Here is a 15,310-nt window from a genome sequence, read left to right as displayed (position 1 = left end):
TAATTAACTTATATTTTTTTATAAAGTATGTAAGTTTCTAACTTGTCGTCATAATAAGACTCCTTTTTTATGTACTTATAGTAAGATTTAAGTACATAATAGGTAGAATAATAATGGATATGTAATTAATTATGTTCTTTATTTTATTCCACTGTCATGGGCTGTGCTCGCTTTATGTATAGTCGCAAGCAATCGCATAAAAATAATATAAAATTTGTTCTCATAATACTTGTAACACCATAACCATCTGCAGAGGTAAACGTATTGAGTATTTTGATACTATACAATATATTAATATTGCAATCTAAGTTTACTTAGGTTTGGATATATTTTATATACATAGCATATTTTTTTATATATACCTTTTAAACTGAAAAAAATGGGTTTTGTATTACTAATGTTTGACTACAGTTTAAAGAAGTTGTTTTATAGCAAATACTGAATCACTCTTATATAATCATGAATATACATGCAATATCTTATACTTTTTAATAGTATTTGGCACCTGCTGCAAAATATTGATTTTAATAAAATATTTCACTTACCACATCAAAATATTGAAATATCAGGTTTCCAAATCTTACTGTTCTTACTATTGTTCTATCACTTTTAATAATATTAGTTAACATAATGTTTAGATAAATAAAAAAAATCACAGAACATTTGTAACGTTAGGTGTCACAGATGCAATTCAAAGCGAATTTCACGAGTTAGTTTCTTCTAATGATCTGTAACAATAATAATATCATTTTATATATTTAGATATACTATATTTATAAAATTAAGAAATATAAGTAATATTTTATTAACAAAATAGTAAATTGTATTTACTTTTCCGCGGTACATTTATTGGAAGAATCATTAGAAGATGCTGGCATGGTAGTCTCTAAAACATTCTTCTGACCTGAAGTAAAATCATCTTAATGATTTAACATTTATTTAATATTATTATATATAAATGATTATACTAACCGTGTTTATGTTGATACAGCGCTGGTGCCCAGCTGTAATTGTTGGGACTCGGTATAGAATCTGTTGCTGCATTGCTTGTGGACGATAATGGAACATCATGTCCTAATGAAAGTGCAGTAGATTTGATAGTGGCAGTGACACAACTATTAGATTTTCCCTCTAACGGAATATTTTTCCTATTAATAGTTTTAAGGTATTAAAAAATGCAATTTTGTTAAATATCATTTTTTAAAATAATTAGAAATGATAGATACCTTAATTTATTGAAACAACTGGCAGTGTCCTTTTGAAACATCGAAGACAATTGAATGGTCTCCAGCAATTGTTCGAATTCAAATATTTTATTATTCTCATTATTTATAATATTAACGTTAGCAGACGATGATGGTGAAGATTGTCGTCGCGATAGTAAATGCTTCGACATAATTTTATTACTATCCAATAATACTGAAATAGTATGTATTTCAAATGATTATATATGTATATATAAATAAAGGCATAAGTTGTGTATAGATGTATAACATATTTTACTTACCATTTGGCACTATCAAATCAGATCTGGATGTTTCTACGTCGTGATTAATTTTATTAGCGACAGATATATTTGGAAGTTCTTTTTCACAGTCTATTGAATTTGAGCGAGTTGCAGGTTCAGATCTTGTCTGACTTCCGCAAGCAATTAATCCGGAAACTTCTTGCTGACAGATATTAGATAATTGACTTAATTTTGGTCTACCACTACACATCATTTGTGGCTGGCATAGATGCGAAGAACACGTGGAACGTTTGTCAGTAAATTGATCATTAGCCGTTGAATCATGTTCTGGTTGTAAAGGATTGGAATTATGGTGTTGTAAAGTTGTTAAAGATGTTCTTGAATCACAGTTATCATCTACATGTTGATTAAAGCATAGTGAACCCCAAGCAGAATTTCGATCTTGTATTTTGAATAGCTGCAACATAATCTCATCTTCCAAACTATCATTCCCGCCTAATCTGTAATGACAAATTAAACTGTTAAAAACTATTTGTAAGGCATAATTATAGCTATACTTAAACTTCAATAACATACCTCCGAATATCTCCTGTACCCTCTCGATTACTCTGCTGCTTTGTACGTTGCTTATTCTGAATCCATGGTGTCAATGATTCTGCAACTTCTATGTCGTTTTCTCCTGCAAACATAATCATATTAAAAATATTTTTTTATTAATAAATATACTGAAAGAAGCATATACAACTATATATCGCAATTGATAGAAGGTATCGTACATAAAGAGAAATCCTTTAGATTTATGAATAAATTAAGATCAAGTTTCTGTAACTTGAACTATCATAATACGTATACAGGAATATTTATTTTTCGTTATAGAATCAAACATAAAGGGACGGAGAATAATTAAAAAAGAAAAAGACGGAGAATTTCCTATGCAACCGCTTGAAAGTGATTGGGAGTATTGGGAGTAGGATTCTCTTTCACAAAATCTTCGTCTGGTTTCTCATTCGTGGGTTTTTCATTTTCGACACCTTTATCTAACTTTTTTTCCCATTGTCTGTGTCTCTGCATATCATCTACAGAACCTCTGTTTGAACTTGTACCTAATTCAGTATATTAGTACGTTATATTGCAATGTTATATGATGTAAAATAATATAAGAAATCAAGCTTGCTTGAATAATCTGATATTACAAATTATGGATATATTACGTTTAGTAGAATGGTATCAATGTATACCTGACATTGTTTCATCATCTACATCATTTTCGTCATTAGAATTGTCATCCAGAAGGGTTAGATGTGGTTCATTATGTTCGCACTCGTCCAAATATATATCATGTTCACTTAATTCCTATATATAAATATAAATTGTCAATTTAAATAGTATATAAATTCAATATAAATTAAATTATTCAAAAATTTGTTAATTTCAATATCTTACTCCACTATCACTACTGCTGCTACTAGACAGGAGATTTAGTTGTTGTTGATTAAGCACTGTCGGCGAAGAATATGAAGGAGGCGGAGAGTGAGTACTTGTAGCTGGGCAATCTCCTACAGAACTATCGTTTGTATTATGCATACCAGGCGGTTCAGCTTCAACAACGCTTAAGTTATTTATTCTATGTTGTTTTAAGCTTGTTTTGGACGAAATAGAAGATAATGTTGAAGAGGAACCAAGAGCACGCATATTTGAAGGTTCTCCCAACTCACACAAGGGCAGTAATTGATCTGATAAAATACCACTGTTACCTCCACCAGGGAGAACATTTTGTACTGATCTACTATATAAACAACATGAAATTGTTCAGGCCTTAAAACATTGTTTCTCACAACTTTGAAGATGTCAATTAGAAGGAAGATATTAATTTACCTTGTAGATGTGCCATTTTGATATGTTTCAGCTGAACGTGTAGAATTGGAATTAAGTAATGGATCACCAACAGCTTGCGACTGTTGCTGCATCATTATAGATGTCACATTTGATGTTGACCCACATAATGTTGCTCCACTAGGTACTCTGGTTGCAGCCATAGCATTTCGCGATATTTCAATTGCTAATCTCTACAAACAAATGTATATGATGAGGTATGTACAAATATACAATTGAATATTTTAAAGCTGCATAGTACCTCTTTCAATTCATTAATTTGAGTGGCATATTGATTCTGAACTGTAAGTAATTGACTGATATACCATTGTTGATCTCTGCAACGCTGATAGAATGTTGGTGGACGTACTTGAAATCTGTTATTGATTTTCATGTTTTAATTACACAGTATTGTGACAAAGAAGGAATATCACATATTTAACTTACCGCAATATAAGAGTATCCAATTCAGTATTTAAATACCCCTCGGTTGCAAGTAAATCTAATCTGAAAAATCTATTGTAGCCCCAGCATTCACCAATTTCAAAATCAGAAGCAAATTCTCGAACGATGTTTTTACTTGTATCTCGAGATCCTTGATGAATCATTTCAACCCGATATTCATATCTGGAAAAATAATTTTTGACTAAAACATGATTAAAAATAAAATTATCTTTACGTACTTCGATGTTTCCGGTAAACCTGCGCTTAGTTCTAGAAAAACAGATAAATAATTTCCGCGTACAACACCGTTTCCATCAGGATATACTTTTAACCTCCAGCATAATCCATTCACGTGTAAGGGCGCAGAATATACTGGATCTGCTTTTAACTGCAATTGTGTAAAATTTTGCATTGCAAATGTAGCACTATCATATCCCGGAACGATTTCGCTAAAATAGTAAACTATTATTAAACATTGATATTTTCTTGACATTGGTCCTACATTGCATAGAAGTATAAAGAATAAATATGAAACCTGTGAAAATCAGCTGGAACAGGAGCAGTAACAAAACTCGTCATCGGTTTCTTTCGTACTTGATGTATCATCCGCGAAAGATCTGTACTTTTAATTATAAGTTCGGAACGAGTACAAGTGTGCAATTGATGTTCTACTTCTTGCAATAAAGCCTCTAGCTGTTCTGTTTCTAATGTCAAAGAATTCTTTTGACCCATTAATGTTAACAATTTAGCTTTTAACTGAGAATCTAAACGTGCTATCATCAATTCAACCGCATTTCTAATTTCTCTAACTCTTTCATCTTTTGCAGCTCTTACAGATTCAACATTTCGTTCCTGGTGAAACATTAAATATAAAATAACATTTTGATTTTATAATATTCAATATATTTGATGAAATTTACACATACCACTTCTTGAACAAGACTTATTAACTCCATCAATCTTCTCTTTAATTGACCTACTTCTGCCTTTATTTGTGTAACATGTTGATCATAAACTTCTTCTAATGGCTTGAAAGTATGTCCTGAATGAGTGCCACCCCAAAGAGCACATTGATGACATATGCATCTACGACAAGTCCAGCAATAAACAGACAATTTTTCACGATGCACAGTACACCTGTTTAAAAAATACATAATTATTACTATATAATAATATATAGTTATTAATTACTAAACTAAGAAAGAACAATAGGCCTAAAATTACAAATACCTGTCTCTATTGGAATCATCATGCCTAGAGTTTGAAATACCAACAGCTTGAAGTGTGTCAAGCTGCTGTGTTACTTCTTCAACCCATCTACAATTAACTAATTCATGTAAAAGCAATGAAGCTCTACAATGAGGACATTGTGAACGTTGTTCTGTCAACCACCTCCTGATACACGTATAACAACATAATTTACTGCAATGGGGACAAAGATGTGCATCTGTCAATTTTTCCATACAAATGAAACACCTGAAGACTTCTGCCAATGTCTAAAATATAACTTCAAATTTATAATCAGCACATATTGGATTCTGAACACTTAATATTAAAATTACATTACTATAATATGCATGTAATCTTTAATATAATATTTGCATATATAGAATAATTATTGTATATCTAAGATTTTCAGATGTACAGTAATGAGTCTTTCTAAGTGCATGAATTAAAATATGAAATTTTATTGAATTAAAATTTTATTTCATTGTTTGTGTAATATTATTAGATGAAAGATTGGATAATAAAAATTATGGACTTACAGTGCATATTGTTAAAAACATTTATAAAAAATTTGGAGTATTTCATTGCAAATTTACGAACCTCGACACTGTGGTCATCCGAGTTTTTCGAATTAATTGATGTTTCTCTACTAGCCATTCTATCAGTCATTTATTAGTAAAAAATTAATTGAATGTTATTGATCGTTGCATGTATCGTCAGCTCTGAAAGTTAGGCACATTTCCGACATTTCATCTTTGCAAACTTATATTTGCTCAACTGTATAACCGATTTAACGAAACGTTATTTCCGTGAGATGTGTTCATTATTAATCATTATAACTTAATAATTATCAAACGTACACGAAATGCTCCTCCAGGTACTCTTAAAAATTTGACGAAAATTGTTGAATATTAAGTTGTTATGAATCGTAATTCGCCATGAAGTAAAGTAATCTATAGCAAGCAGTGCAGGAAACATTTAATCCCGTTAATTCCATTTATTTTTAAATTCTTTAAAACGAGTATATGATATTTTATTGTATAACTTTTTATAATTCGATTCTGTAAAATAATTACATAAAATAAAATACGAGCACGTAGAGAATTACATATATGTCTAATGTGTATAGTCCTTTTTTAAAAGGTAAACCGTTCTTCAATTTAAATTTCAATATATTGTTAATATTAAGAGAAAAATTAAAAAATTAAGATTTATAAAAAATAAAGACTATTCTTATCAATATTTGTAGATATAGTAATAAATATTGCTAATAATATGCTACAATTTTTAATGAGCATTAGATAAAATGCACAGGGTGTTCTGTCTAAACAGACTTTAAACATCATTTCTTCTTGATGATTCAAACAAATTTCAAGGAGAAACATTATTTATTTCAAAAAGATAAGTATAATGGCGTAAAAATTGTTTTTCAGATCATATTTTTTAAAATATCAAGATTCTTATTTTTTTAAATTGATGTTTAATTAAAACGTATTAAGATATTTCAATTTGGAAATGATCTGTTTAAAAAATATTTTAATTTCAGAAAATCTAACGTATAAAAGATAAAGAAGACAATACTTCTAATACCTGAAAATAATACTCCTGCATTTATATTTTTCTTATCTTCCATAAGTTTCACAAAATTAAGATTAAAATATCTTTCAAACTAATTCTTCTCAAATACAAGTACTTACTTTTAATATACTTCTTTTATAGAGAATGAAAAAGAACATCAATTGGTATATATTGATATATACAAAGACATATAGTTCAATTAAAAAAATAGGAATTTTGAAATCTTCGAAAATTCCCCATTTAAAAAAAAAAAAAGAAAGAATTACTGATATGATACGCTACAGTCCTCTTTGTAACATTATAAACAAAATCTTCCTATATGTCTACAAATTACAGAAATATTTAAAATGCTCAAGTTAGGCAGAACTTGTATAATCAATGTATTTGAATTACCAGTTATAATTAACGAGTGAAATACTTTTTAATGTTCTATTCTTTTACGATTGATCTCTCTCATTAAAATAATTTTATCTTGTTCATTTAAAAAGAAAGATGTAATATTTTTGTAATAAAATAACTTCTACAATTATAATTTTTTCACTCGTTTTAAATCTTTTATATACTTTCAGTTTAGCAAATGTCATCGATTTTAAAATATATATATGATGTATACTTTCACGTGGTATACATGCATATTTACTTTTCATATGTACAGATTATGTTTGCTGGAAAAGAAACGTCGTTTAACGCCACCTACCTTAGTTGACACATTTTCCAAATGCGAAAGGGGATTTCATTTAGAGTAATAAGTGTACATCGATGCATAATTAGTGACAAAGTTTAGTTTGAACATTTTAATATTTCACGAAATATAATTTGCATAATAATATATAAAAATTTAAAAAATACGAGAATATAAACAATGTTGTTATTTCCATTCGGAAGATTTGTATAAATATATATATGCGTGCAATTCGTATGCAAACTTTAGTGATTATCAGCATTAATAAAATAATAATTATTTCATAAGTTTGTTAAAAGGAATAATTGAAAGTATAAACATCAGAGTAACAATATGAATGATAATTGGTTTTAAGTTTGTTTTTATTTTGAATAGTATTAAAGGTTACTTTTTCTTCTTCTTTTCTGTTTATAAAGTTTATATTTTTAAGTATAAAAAAATGATTATACTATTTACCTTTTGGTTACTAATATAAAAGTTAATCTTTTAAATCTAATGTTTAATATGATTACAGGTTCTCCGTTTATAAGAAACATTGAGAATAATAATAAAGTTTAAGATTTGCACAATGTCTGCATTTACATTGTCAAAAGTAGAGTTACAGACTGACGTATACATGGTATGCTTACAACATGCCCTATCGACAGAAAGCTTTGAAGTAATGGGTCTACTAATGGGGGATGTATGTTCATGAGTATACATATTATTTTATATAATTTGTTATATATGTAAAAAATATATATTGCTTCATTAATAATTCATGTTAGACAGTACGTGATGTTGCAAAAATCGTAGCTGTCATTATTTTACGACGTCTGGATAAAAAGAAAGACAGGGTAGAAATTTCAGCTGAACAATTGTTGAAAGCTGTTACTGAAGCAGAACGCTTAAGTGAAGAATTGAAACGTCCTGTGCGTGTTCTTGGATGGTATCATTCTCATCCTCACATCACAGTTTATCCATCGCATCTTGGTCAGTATAGAAATTATTTTATATTGTTATAAGAACAGATTATAATTACAAAAGAATCATTTTCATGTAACAAATACTTTCCTAGATATTAGAACTCAAACAAATTACCAAACAATGGATCATGGTTTTGTGGGTTTAATATTTTCAGTATTTTCAGAGAGTAAAGAAACTAAGGTAAACAATAAATAAATAATCTTAATGCTGTGTTACATTTTCAGTTTGTTAAATGAAATATTTTCAGGAACAAGAGATTTCTTTAATTTGTTTCCAATCTCACAATGAGAAAGTAATAGAGATTCCATTAGAAATTGTTCATACACCAATATCAAATACATGTTTAAAAGTAAGTTTTCAAATAATACGGATTTGGTTACTTTTAATGTATAAGTAAATTTCAATTACAATTTAATTTTTATATTTTTCTCAGACAAATACAGATTTGGTTATTTTTAATTTATAAGTAAATTTCAATTATAATTTAATCTTTATATATTTTTTAGACAATGACAGATTTGCTAAAACTTTTGGTACAAGAAGAAGATGAGATGGCAGAAACATTTAAAGATCATCAGGATATTCTTGCCAACATATACAATAATGCTGGTTAGTTTATTTATTTTATAGTATGAAGAAGTTCTATTTGTTATAAAGAGAAAATTAATTGAGTTATTAATTACAGTGAGAACTCGAACATTGGTTCACATAACAGATATAATTACTAAGCCTTTGGTGCTAATGTTTAAGAAAAGGATAGCTTTAAATAAATTACGCGCTGCGTATCTCCGAAGGCAACTACAAGAACTACAAAAAATGTGTAACTGATGAAAGTTTTTGTTGTGGTTAAAAATAATGTTTCTCAATCTTTTTGTGTGTTATAATATATCATACAAATACATTAAATTCAGTATTTTTTTTATTCTATAACAATGAATTCCCGCTTAATTTTTGTAATATTTATTGTTATGAAAGATGAAACGATGTTTTGTATACAAACTGTGATGTTACTTAAGAAATAAAATATCATTAATTTTTTCTCATGCTTATTTTAATGACGTTTGTTAGCCTAAATGAGAGATAAACGAATGAATCTTTCAGTGATTATTTTTATTTTACCTTTCACGAACAAAGATCTGGCAATACTTGCACAGTTCTATATTTACACTACGAGAACAACAGTGTATTTAAATAGACTTAAATGTATTCAAAACACGGATTCTGCAGAACGAGAAAGATGTATAGGGTGAGAAGGACTACGTGCTAACCTTTTGCGAGGCAGCTTTTCCAAAGTAGTTAACAATTTTGCAAAATCGGGCCGATTTTCTGCATGATATGACCAGCAAAGCATTAGGATGTCCTATGAAATATATAAATAAATCAATAAGAAATAAGAAAAAGACTTATGAATTTTCAGGGAAGCTTGAAAATAAGTTAATTAGAACTTTATAAAGTAATATTTGAATATACTTTGTACCTTTACATCACGCGAAGCTTGCAAATTAGCTAAGGTTTGCTTCATTCCTTTACCAACTTGCCAAATGATAGCTTCTGGAGGTTGTCCTTTAAATGGCCATTCTCCGCATAAAAGCTCATACCACACGGTCCTATAGTAATTTTTTAATGAAACGGATAATATTTTTAAATTGCAGTTTATGTCATGTTTTTGCACTAACCCAAATGCATAAACGTCGGTAGCTTCTGTAAAGGGTAATTCTTCCTGATCCCAATTCTGTTGCGGTCTCAATCGTCGAACAATTTCAGGAGCTAAATAACATAACCAGCCAGGTGGTATACTCAGTGCATTTCCTTTTCTGTTTATCAAAAAAAAATTCATAAATATAAAATCACATTTCATGCGAGATAAAACTAAATAAAGAACTTACCTGTTTACATAACAAAGTTTCGTAACGCTGAACAAACCGAAATCTGTAATTACAACTTTTCCGTTTTCTAAAAATATGTTTTTACTTTTGAGATCTTTATGAATTATACCACGAGCATGAAGATATCCCATTCCCTAAATAATAAAGGACGTATTAAAGATTATTAAAGTAATTAAACTTTCATATTAAAAAATTCATATAATATTCTTTATGTACCTGAGAAATCTGTTGAGCGATAATAGTGGTTTTGTTCATATTGAATTTATCTTTACGTAAATGAATGTGAGTGTAAAGAGTCATGCCTTTGCTCATACTAGTCACTATTGCCAAGCGCGGAGGCTTCATGCAAGCTCCCATAAATAAAACTAGATTTTCGTGTCTAGTTTTTCGGAATGTAGCCACCTATAATTTCAATAATGCATATCAATTAATTCCAGTAGGTAGTATTAAAATAATTCTATATTAAAATATAATTTCATGATAGATTTTTCAATATTTATGTTTATGAGTATTTGTACAATGAAACCATTTGTACATAGAACAAAAATTTAATTAGAGATAATAGTTCATTATATCTTTAGTCACATACTACGATTAATTAATCAGTTCATGTTATATATAAGCAAATACATAAGCGTTAGAGTAAGCCGTCTTTCTCGTAAAATACCTTATATGAAATTTTACAATTAGCGGAACTGCACTATATCATATTAATAGAAGCATTCGAATTATAATATTTTTTTATTATGACATTTATTTACCTCCAATTTGAATGCTTCCAGTGTTTTGTCATCGTGTAAATAGTAGTCCATATTTAAAACTTTAATTGCAACGTTACCATGCCAATAGCCCCTGTACACTGTACCAAATCTTCCAATACCTATAGGTTCCCCAATTTTTAATTCATCATAAGGAATGTCCCATTCTCGCATAGATAACTGTAATAAAAATCATCAATTCTCAGTCCAAATTGATTTAGAATATAATAATGTTGCAAAAATATATTGGCGTTACATACACTATTCTGTCGTGGCCAACGACTATCTCCTGGTTCTCCATCCGAGACTTGAGAATCTTGCGAATCAACTCTAACTGGTGTTCGCTCGGAATCTGTGCTAACACTACCAGATCCAGAAACACTCACAGTTCTTTCACTATCACTTGACATGGTTGTACCTTCGAGTCGATGAGTCTCTAATGTAACACCTCCTTTCTCATTGAGCATAACATCTACAAGTAAGGTATCATAAATTTTCCATCTATTGCAATGAATATTATGAAGTAATTACCTGGAAAATGAAACTGTTGTTTGGCAGGTGCCTGTGGGGTTTGGCTAGTATTGGCAGGTAGCAAAGCTGGACTAGAAGGCGTTGAGCTGTTACAGCTCGAGGTATTTGAACTAGAATCCGCGCCCTAAAAAATATAAGCTTATAAGCTTAAAATTTATAATTAGCTATTAATGTAAAAAATAAGAAGGAAAGAAAAAAAATTGAAATTATATCATTAACCCCTTCACCGACAATATCGTGTGAGAGACGTGGTATGTCGATCGGGCCGAACATAAACAATACGTGTGAGAGGTGATAAGACGACGTTATTGATTATTATTCATTTCGAAATAATAAATATATCTTGTTCAATGATCAATTGATAGTAATTATTTATCAAACACCTTGTAAAATAAAATTAGTTGTACACATATATTTACATATTAAAAGACATGTGGAATTTACACAACTTCGAACAATCAGCCAAACCGTGAAATGGTTCGACGTATGACCGACCTTGTTGTTGTTTATGGCACGCGTTATTGGAACTTAAATCATAGAACAAGTGGTTAACGTACCTGAAAAGGTATATTCATAGAAGAATGTGGATGCGATCGTTTTCGATCCCTTCGATTTAAAGAGCTCAATAAATTTGAATTATGATGATTGGGAGATGTTATACCAGGTTTGCTTAATATTGGAGAAACATTTACCATACCTAAAAATTAAAATTTACAAAATATCCTCAAAAGGAATTTGTAAGAAACGATAAAATTAAATTAGATATGTATGTACCGTCGCCTTGTACGGTTCTTTTAAACTCGTCAAAGAGTTCCTGAGGTAGGCCACAAGAAGGTGGTACTTTGGATTCGCAATCTCGATGACATTTGTATTTACATTCTTTGCATTTCAAACCTGTGCCTATAAACATCTGCTTATCGCAGTAGTCGCAGGTTGTCATCATTTTAAACGTTTTGGTAAAGCGGTGGGCAATTATATGGCCCATTCCCCGGGTTACAGTCGGAGTACGCGGTGACTTTGGCACTTGGAGACTTGTTACTATCATAAATAAAAATAATTTCTAATATTCATTTAACAACATAAAATTTCTAAAATGGAGGATTATATTTACCTGTTCCCTTAAAACTGTTATCATCACTTTCAGCACTAGAATAAGGTGGTGACTTAACAGGACTATTACTATTTAGCAAGAGACTTTCCCCTGTAATGTCTGCATTACTACTGCAAGATCCTGATTCTGTAGGCAAACGATTTCTTCTCCCGACAGAACCAACAGAATCATTTCCACAACTGTGAAGATAATACAGGAGTACTTAATATAACTTTCCTTTAAAAAAGGAAAAGGACCATGTTACTAAAAATGTAATTATTACCTTGAAGCTGTATCTCCATTTTCAAGACGGTTTGCTAATTGTGATTCATGAGACTTTGACTTAGTTAAAGGAAACACTTCTGGTTGTGATATTGTATTTTGTAAACCTATTTGATGTTTTTTGCAAGGAGGTGGAGTTGTTGGAAATTTAATTCCTGTTCAGAAAAAAGAACATTTTTTACAGCTCTATAAATTAGAAAAAATAAGAAACACTTACCACGTCCTGGCCTTTGTAAAAGAGGTGTGGAAGGAGGACTAGTTGAAGATAAGGATGTAACGGAAGAAGCTTGTGCTAATATATCACTGTTAAGATTGTTGTTATTATTATGATATGGAATGCTGTCTTCTGAAGGAACAGAGCACCTTGTTGTACGTGATCTTGCTGGCCTAGGAGATGCTCCAGTACGTAAATGAGGTCTATCCCAAGAATCCCAATATAAATTCATATCACTGTTATCCATATCTCCTTTTAGGAGAACATCTAGAGAAAATGTTATATAAAATATGTTATATAAAATATGTGTATATATTTCAATATATATTTATAATAATAATTTTATTAAATATAATCAAATAAATTATTACCCATATATCGGCGAAGGTTGTGCAGTGCTCTACACAGTCTACGTAATTCTTCCTCATGTTTAATAGTAGTTTCTCCTAACATAGTACCTAACTCATGCTCAGATTTTTCTTGAAGAGCTTCAAGTGAGTTAGCTTTAGAACAAATCATCTAAAATTTGTTAATGATGTAGAAATGAAAAAAAATCTCAATAACTATTTAAATAAGAATAAGAATCTTATGTTTCTAAAAATTCATTTGTACCTGAATAGATTCTTGAGTAAGACCCACTACTCTTAACCATTGCTGCAAAGATGGATATTGTTTCATCTCTGCAGGCAATGATTCTTCTAAAGCCAATCTGGCTTTGGTTACAAGTTGCTTTGAATATAATTTGATAAGTTTTCCCTAAAACATATTACATTCATATAAATAACAAAAAACAAATAAAAGAACATACAATTTGCATCTCTTTTAATAGTAAATTAAATAACTTCATTACAATTTTGGTTTAATTTTATGATTACCAAAAATGTCTCTTAATCATTGATTTTTAAGTCATGAATTATTTAAAAATCCTTCTTATTATAAGGTGGTTAAAAGATTGATTAAAAAAAAAATCAGACAAATCTTTTAAACAACTCGAAAGACATCCTACTCTAAAATACGTAAAGTACAATTCCTTAATTTGTATTGAAATCATTACCAGTAAAGAATACATAGTAAAAAAAAGTAGCAGAAGATTATTTTCAAAGGAAAAAAGCTTTAGAAGTATTCATTATAATAAATCGCCAGCAGACACATAAATACAAACTTCAAGAAAATAAAGAAATATATTTGCAACTTGTTGACAATCAGAAAGCAACCCTTCGCGAGGTCAAGGCAACCGTGCTGAATGTAATAAAGGATAAATTAGGGAAGGATCAAAAGGATCCCACACTCTTCAAGGTACCTCGAGCGTTCGAATTTCCTGTTGAGTCAGTTCTGCGCTGGTGGAACATTGGGTCCTCAAGCCTTCAAGTCGTTCAGCGGAGATGTCAATCATGGATTGAACGACATCTAAGGCTCGACGAATTTCTTGCTCCGCATCTTCGCCGTCCGCCATCCCGCGCCACGATGACGGCCCCGATGTTTCGTTGAACGGGAGGCCGATTTCCTATTTCACAGGCATAATTTCGTTTCGCACGAGGCTCCTATCGGTTGCGGCTTTATTACTGACTCTCCGTGTAACCAAACCACTTATCAACATTGACAACCATCTTGGCCGCCTATCGGTGACGTCAATCGTTGCCCGACAATCCGGGATCTCAGTGCCCAGTGCGTTCATTCGAGCGACATCCAAGCATTCCTAAAGTCGCTTTTCTCGATCGCACAGGGTGTCGCAAAATATATGGAGGATTATTTATAGGATCGGTTTTAGATATCAAGACAATAAAAAAACATAGAACAAGAAATGAATTGTTCTTTGAGTTATAAAGAATTTTACATACATATATTATGTTAAAAATGTAAAATACTTATCTCTTTATCTCATTTACATACTTGATATCTTTTACTCTAAGACTGCTTCTTGATCTTTTGTCTACCACGGATTCCCTTTAAATAATCTTTTGTTGCTATGCATACCCAAGATTTAACTCAAAATTTTAATCCATAATGTGTTTGACATATGTATATTTGAAACATTCAATAAATTGCTCATTAACAAAATTTAAATTTAGAGAAGAGAGGTTTATTATAAATAAATACACATCCTATTAAATATTTTTTATTCGAATAATAAAATAATAACTTGCGTGTGTGAGGACTTCGCGGGCTTTGCAGCACCAGAGAGTCTATGGATCACAAGTTAAATTTCCGAACTGAAATAAATGACGACATAGGATAAGTATGGATAGAATTTTGGCTGTTATATTAGAGCGAAATTATAATACTACTATAATTGAAGGCTACAAAGGAAGGAC

General features: G+C 30.3%; 3 protein-coding genes across 9 annotated transcripts; 1 reads left to right on the top strand and 2 right to left on the bottom strand.

Moving 5' to 3' along the window:
* Positions 1–122: 122 nt before the first annotated feature.
* Positions 123–6,048, bottom strand: LOC132905088 (E3 ubiquitin-protein ligase TRIM37-like). Of its 5 annotated transcripts, none has more exons than XR_009657732.1 (17): positions 5,612–6,045; positions 5,015–5,280; positions 4,711–4,921; positions 4,320–4,636; positions 4,024–4,233; positions 3,788–3,967; positions 3,603–3,717; positions 3,344–3,534; positions 2,912–3,254; positions 2,707–2,821; positions 2,045–2,147; positions 1,508–1,968; positions 1,227–1,419; positions 973–1,148; positions 832–904; positions 546–728; positions 123–370 (listed from the first exon to the last, which is right to left on the bottom strand). XR_009657732.1 is itself a non-coding variant. In XM_060956040.1 (17 exons), exons 2-17 carry the CDS (start codon positions 5,678–5,680, stop codon positions 704–706), a joined length of 3,048 nt encoding a protein of 1,015 aa, XP_060812023.1. In that variant the 5' UTR covers positions 5,681–5,733; positions 5,872–6,046; the 3' UTR covers positions 123–703. The 5 variants fall into 5 exon arrangements, 4 of the variants coding, with proteins under 4 accessions (XP_060812023.1, XP_060812022.1, XP_060812024.1 ...); XM_060956040.1 differs by having other exon boundaries at positions 123–728; positions 5,612–5,733; positions 5,872–6,046; XM_060956039.1 differs by having other exon boundaries at positions 123–728; positions 5,612–5,788; positions 5,872–6,045.
* A 1,237-nt stretch (positions 6,049–7,285) lies between these two features.
* LOC132905098 (lys-63-specific deubiquitinase BRCC36-like) lies at positions 7,286–9,276 on the top strand. Of its 3 annotated transcripts, none has more exons than XM_060956062.1 (7): positions 7,286–7,654; positions 7,786–7,953; positions 8,039–8,243; positions 8,329–8,417; positions 8,485–8,586; positions 8,744–8,846; positions 8,923–9,276. In XM_060956062.1, exons 2-7 carry the CDS (start codon positions 7,840–7,842, stop codon positions 9,063–9,065), a joined length of 756 nt encoding a protein of 251 aa, XP_060812045.1. In that variant the 5' UTR covers positions 7,286–7,654; positions 7,786–7,839; the 3' UTR covers positions 9,066–9,276. The 3 variants fall into 3 exon arrangements, with proteins under 3 accessions (XP_060812045.1, XP_060812048.1, XP_060812047.1); XM_060956065.1 differs by having other exon boundaries at positions 7,315–7,331; XM_060956064.1 differs by having other exon boundaries at positions 7,349–7,367.
* Positions 9,277–9,326: 50 nt separating this feature from the next.
* Positions 9,327–14,667, bottom strand: LOC132905090 (kinase suppressor of Ras 2). The gene is made up of 16 exons (XM_060956047.1): positions 14,299–14,667; positions 13,611–13,754; positions 13,370–13,517; positions 13,002–13,265; positions 12,786–12,939; positions 12,524–12,702; positions 12,187–12,450; positions 11,970–12,109; positions 11,413–11,536; positions 11,142–11,353; positions 10,885–11,061; positions 10,340–10,525; positions 10,124–10,257; positions 9,914–10,051; positions 9,715–9,844; positions 9,327–9,597 (listed from the first exon to the last, which is right to left on the bottom strand). The coding sequence occupies exons 1-16, from the start codon at positions 14,449–14,451 to the stop codon at positions 9,445–9,447; spliced, it is 2,700 nt and encodes an 899-aa protein (XP_060812030.1). The 5' UTR covers positions 14,452–14,667; the 3' UTR covers positions 9,327–9,444.
* Positions 14,668–15,310: the final 643 nt, after the last annotated feature.

The sequence above is a fragment of the Bombus pascuorum genome, chromosome 3 (assembly GCF_905332965.1).
Source record: "Bombus pascuorum chromosome 3, iyBomPasc1.1, whole genome shotgun sequence".
In the NCBI taxonomy this organism is placed as follows: Eukaryota; Metazoa; Arthropoda; class Insecta; order Hymenoptera; family Apidae; genus Bombus; species Bombus pascuorum.
Note: the sequence above shows the minus strand (reverse complement) of the source record. Positions and strands in the feature narration are given on the sequence as shown.

Excerpts from the sequence above, each read along its gene's own strand:
- LOC132905098 (XM_060956062.1), top strand. The coding sequence starts at position 7,840 with ATGTCTGCATTTACATTGTCAAAAGTAGAGTTACAGACTGACGTATAC. Across the intron at positions 7,954-8,038 it reads TGGGTCTACTAATGGGGGAT|ACAGTACGTGATGTTGCAAA; the intron begins GTATGTTCATGA and ends AATTCATGTTAG. Across the intron at positions 8,587-8,743 it reads TATCAAATACATGTTTAAAA|ACAATGACAGATTTGCTAAA; the intron begins GTAAGTTTTCAA and ends TATATTTTTTAG.
- LOC132905088 (XM_060956040.1), bottom strand. The coding sequence starts at position 5,680 with ATGACTGATAGAATGGCTAGTAGAGAAACATCAATTAATTCGAAAAAC. Across the intron at positions 3,535-3,602 it reads AAATTAATGAATTGAAAGAG|AGATTAGCAATTGAAATATC; the intron begins GTACTATGCAGC and ends ATTTGTTTGTAG. Across the intron at positions 1,149-1,226 it reads AGTTGTTTCAATAAATTAAG|GAAAAATATTCCGTTAGAGG; the intron begins GTATCTATCATT and ends AACTATTAATAG.
- LOC132905090 (XM_060956047.1), bottom strand. The coding sequence starts at position 14,451 with ATGGCGGACGGCGAAGATGCGGAGCAAGAAATTCGTCGAGCCTTAGAT. Across the intron at positions 13,266-13,369 it reads CAACCTTCGCCGATATATGG|ATGTTCTCCTAAAAGGAGAT; the intron begins GTAATAATTTAT and ends CATTTTCTCTAG. Across the intron at positions 9,598-9,714 it reads AAGCTTCGCGTGATGTAAAG|GACATCCTAATGCTTTGCTG; the intron begins GTACAAAGTATA and ends TATATTTCATAG.